Here is a 4,964-nt window from a genome sequence, read left to right on the forward strand (position 1 = left end):
GGCCCGCAGCTCCAAGCACAGCTGCTTCCAGGGCTGCTGCTGGCGCAGGCCCTGCCACACGTCGAAGACTTCCCAGCCGGCCCGGGGCGCCCCCTGCGGGTCCAGGGTCCGCGCGTCCAGCAGCAGGGGCGACACGCAGGGGAAGAGCTGCACGTGGAGCGGCCCGGCCGGCGGCCCCCAGGGCGCTGCGGGCGCCTGGCGAAACAGCCGCAGCTCCGCGCCCACCAGCTCTTCTTTGTCTGAGAGCGTGGACACATCAAACAAATACTTCTGCCTCCGGAGAGGAGTGTGCGAGAGATCGTCTGCGAGATAAAAAATAATTACAGTCAGTTTCACTTAAGGGGGAGATCAGGCCGGTGCTCTGCGGCCGCCCCCGGGAGGAAAAGGGCGGGGAGCGGGGCAGGCGGGCTGGGAGTCCAGCTCGGCCCGCCCGGGGCCTGACCACCCGGGCTCCCCGCCTGGCCGGTGCGCCGCTAGGGGAGGGGGAGCGTCAGGGCAGGCCCCCCTCCTCCCTGTCAGCCCGGGACTCCCAGGGCGGAAGTCGGTGGCTGCCGGAGAGGCGGCCGGCCGCAAGGGCGGCCCTCCGGTTTTCCCCCAGGAGCCTACGTAACCACTAATGTGCCCTTTGTGGTCGTGGGCCTGGGCCGCGCTTCCCCTAGACCTGCTTTCGGCCGGCTGGCTCGTTCTCATCATTCACGTCTCGGTTCAAATGTCACCACCTCCAGGAGGCCATCTTCGACCACCCTGATCCAAAGTAGCCTCCCTTGGTCACTATCACAGGACTCTGGCTTATTATCTTCCCAGGCACTTAGCACTATCTACAAAGACCTCCTTTATACTTATCTCTTTACTGGTCTTTCCCAGCAACACCCTGCCCCCTTCCACTGGCCCATTGGAGCTAGGACCATGGCGTGACCATCTTGCTCAACGCAGCCCGTACAGCTAGCTGTGCCTGCTGGAGTACATGCTGGTCAATACGTGAGAAACTTCTGGAGCAGCTCTTGACACTCTGGGTGCACATTACAACCATCCAGAGAATTTAAAAATTACCAGTGCCAGGGCTTGCTTTAACCAATTGCATCAGTTTCTGAGGACAGTGCCTGGGTACTGGGTTTTTGTTAGTTTAGTTTTGTTGTCCTTGTTGCTGTTTGTTTTTTAAGCTCCAAGATAATTTGAAGATGCAGCCCTAGTTTAGACCCATTGGTCTGGGGGGGATGTTGCTGCCCATTAAACAGTTTTAATGAAGCATTTAGGCCTAACACAAAACTAACAGAATGAAGATCGGCTATGTGATCTGATCCTTCCTTCCTCCTTTCCTGCCTGCCTTCCTTCCTTCCATCCATCCTTCCTTCCATCCTTCCTTTTTCAAATTCACCAACCATTTTAACAACAAACAAAAGAGCAATGATGATTTTAGATGTCTTGGCGGGGGGGGGGGGGGGGAAGGCAAGGCAGATGACCAAACACACACACCTGGCATCTATCCATTGAGAAGATCCCTTAGTCAAAAAGAAGAAATACACTAGTAAGGAGAATACTTCTCTCTCTCTCTCTCTCTCTCTCTCTCTCTCTCTCTCTCTCTCTCTCTCTCACACACACACACACACACACACACACACACACACACACAGTGACATTCTCCCCTCCACCCACACACCCAACTTGAAATCTTGCTTTGCAACTCATCTTGAAGATTAAATTTTGGGTTACAAATTAGAAAAAGAAATTTGGGGCACATGATGGCAGGGGGTGGGTGGCGGAAATAACAAGCTTTGAAAATCCAAGATGAATTCTTTGGGACCAAGGCACAACTTGACTTCTTTTTTGATGCATTTGTGCATGAAGCCAACCCCACTTCAATGTGCAAGGCGGAAAGCTAACCAGATTTTCCTGGGCTGCCTTCTCATAAAATATTTACAACCCAGCAAATACAAAAATCCCCAAAGCCCCCAGCTTTCCCCAGAAGCTAGTAAAGTTTGGTTCGATTTCAATAGTAAAAGCGTCACTGGGTCCTGGGTCCGACCCTCCCTGCCTATCCAGATGTAGCCCCAGGGCACTGGATCCGGAGCCTCAGCCACACCCAGTCCCCTCTCTGGGCTGACTGCTAGGCTGGCTACCTCACTCTAGTGCACATGTCCCGACCTGAGATGGAGCTGTGAGAAGGGTTAGAGAGGTGAAGAGGGAAAAGCCGCTGGAGGCGGTTGATTTATGGAAGCCAAGACCTTCAAACCGACCAGGGTCACATTAAAATCAGTGGGAACTCAACACACTTTCTTCTCCTCCTTTAAAGAAACCCGTGTCTGACAACCCTCGGCCACCACCCAGATCTCTGAACCTATTGCCTTAGGCTTCACTTTCTTGCCTCTCATATTTCTCTCTCCCCAAACTAAGGATGAGACGGACAAACACAAGGCATTTGCTGCACCAGCTACATACTGGGAGGGCTGACGTATTTTTTCATCCTTACTTTATCCACAAGCACAGACCAGTTCTGTAAGGTAGATACTCATATTGTTCCAATTGTACAGGTGGGAAAACCAAGGTTTGGAGAGATTAAGTTAATGACCGAAGTCTGACAGCTAGTAGGTGGTGACGTTGAGATCCAAACTTAGGTCTATTTAATTCCAGAGTTGGAGCATTTAGGCCCTAACCCCCATTGTAGTTCAGGTACTAGAGTTTAAAAGCAACCAGGAAATGGCTGGGGTATAGGAATGGGGTATACAGTCCAAACTTTATTTGCTGGGCTTGCTAGGAATGAAACATAGACTCCCTAAGGAACTCACTTCCATCTCTGCTTGTGTAACTCTCAAGACAGTTTGTCACTGGTTGGAGAGCATAGGAAGGTGTTAAGGGTAATGATTTATTTATCTCTCTCGTGAAACATGGAGAAATCAGCCTGTTTTTGTTTCTACTCTTTTTTTTTTTCCATGTGGGCTAATAACGGCTGGTCTGCACAGCTGAATCCCTTTTCTCTAGTCCTCAAGAATGGTCACAACAGAGGAAAGCATCTGGAAAGAGAGCACTCTGCTGATTGTGCAGCCCTGGGATTTCTGATGGTCTTTCTGGCAAGATCAGCCAGCTCTTAATCTTTCCAGAGCTCAGGGCTTCAGTCTAAGCTGCTCTTTTCTCTTTCCATAGCAGCTTGAACGGCCTCACCGGCATCAGTGTGGACGCCCTTGCTCACAAGTGCAAGCTTTCAGGCATATATCTGGGGTAGGTGCACTCTTAGGAGGACAAACCCAATGAAGAAGCTGCCCAGGCCCTTGAACAGGGCTCTGGGCTAGTTGGGCAAGAGCTCTGTGGTTCAGGTAGTAGCTCTCAAGGCCACAAAACCTGTAGAGGTCCCTAAATCTGCACCATCGGCACCATACAGCATCACACTTGTTAGAAATGCAAATTCTCTTCCGTTCCAGAGGTTTGTTGTGGAACCCAGCAAATGCATTTTCCTGAAGCCCCCAGGCCATGCTGATTCTGGAGGTCTGGGGTCCCATTTTAAGAACCATTAATCTAAATGAGCATGTTCCCGTGGTTCCTTAGAGTCCCCATCATGTGGGGTGAGGCACCATTGCAGGTGAAGTAAAACAGGGTCCTCCAAAGCCAGGACCCAGGGCAGAGCCTAAGGTGGTCCTCACTTGAACCAAGTCTCTATTCCTCCCAGCTCCTTTTTGCCCCACCCCCTCACCCCCGCCCCCCCCCCGCCCCCAGCCACCCCCACATTTTTGGTACTCTTTCAGCCACCTGTACTCTCAGTGGGTCTCCAGAACCTCTAACCCCTTAACAGAAAGTCCAAGAAGGTGGCTTCTCTGTGCAGCTCTCCAGCAGACCACATTCCCCACCTGTCTGGACCTGCTCTGGGGCCATGCATCACAGAAATAGCCCAAAGGAGGCATCCGACCTGGGGAGTGCACACACCGCCACCCCCTGTGACCCTGAAGACACTTTGCCTGCTGACCTGGCATCAGAAAGCCTGGCCCTGCTGCCACGGTCACCTGTGGGTAGGAAGCCAGCACTTCACACTCCCTTCCACCAGCCTCCTCTCCCAGGAAGTCCTATATGAATGAGGGCTGATATCATCAAATGACTCTCTCCCATCCCCCTCACTAGAAACTCGCACCTTCCATTCTGTTTGTGGCAGCACTTTCTTACATCCTGGGAGGGAATCCTAAGCTTTTGGGCTTCAGATTGAAATCAATTAGTAATCATGGGAACTTTGTATTTTGCTTTTTAATTTGCACGGACCTGGTTTCTTACAGCTTGGCTCAGACTCCAGTTAACTCAGTGTTTGTTGAGCGTTAGCCATGCAGACCTTTCCAGTTACAATTGCTGGGTTTGTGCCTATCAACTTTCCCAGGTGGGTGAATGGAGGAAGGAGGGGGAGGAGAGAAGAAGGAACAAACCATCTGCATAGTTAAAGAAAAGTCTTCATAGGTAGGTCAGTCTTTTTTGAGTTAAGAGGAAGTTGGTAAAGGGCTGAGGACACCTAAAACGTGCACATCTAGTGAAAACAATTTTAAAAGGATGAAGACAGATGAAGACTCGAGGAAAAACGAACCACTTGCAAGGCAGGGACTAAAATGCCCATTTTAAATGAGAAAACTGGCCTAGAAAGGTAGTGCGGGGTCGTGGTCTCGGCAAGTGGCCGGAGGGGCCAGAGGGAGCTAAGAAACGAACACCGGACGGGACAGGAAAGTTGCCCACAGCACCAAAGACCAGACACCCAAGACCCTGAGCCCCGGAGGGCGGCCTCGGCCAGGGACTTCAAGAGGCAGGGACCTCGCCCCGAGGGTCCCCCGGGGCCACCCAGTGGAGAGTTTCTGCAAACCCGCAATTTCATTTGGTTTGGGGCGGAAAGCGCCCGCATCGCATTTTTTCCAAGACATTCCTGAGATAGGTAGGCAGCTTGAGGTCCCGCTTGAGAGTCCTTGCGGGGACTCTCCTGTCACTTGCCCCGCACCCTTCCAGGT

At 52.0% G+C, this 4,964-nt stretch overlaps 1 protein-coding gene across 1 annotated transcript in view; it reads right to left on the reverse strand.

Annotated features, from left to right (window-relative positions):
- Positions 1-4,964, reverse strand: part of GDF6 (growth differentiation factor 6) — a 15,460-nt gene that overhangs the window by 1,785 nt on the left and 8,711 nt on the right. The window contains exon 2 of the mRNA XM_029923304.1: positions 4-302. Coding sequence (XP_029779164.1) covers positions 4-302 — 299 coding nt within the window. The remainder of the gene's footprint in view (positions 1-3; positions 303-4,964) is intronic.

Source organism: Suricata suricatta, chromosome 15 (assembly GCF_006229205.1).
Source record: "Suricata suricatta isolate VVHF042 chromosome 15, meerkat_22Aug2017_6uvM2_HiC, whole genome shotgun sequence".
NCBI classification, from domain to species: domain Eukaryota; kingdom Metazoa; phylum Chordata; class Mammalia; order Carnivora; family Herpestidae; genus Suricata; species Suricata suricatta.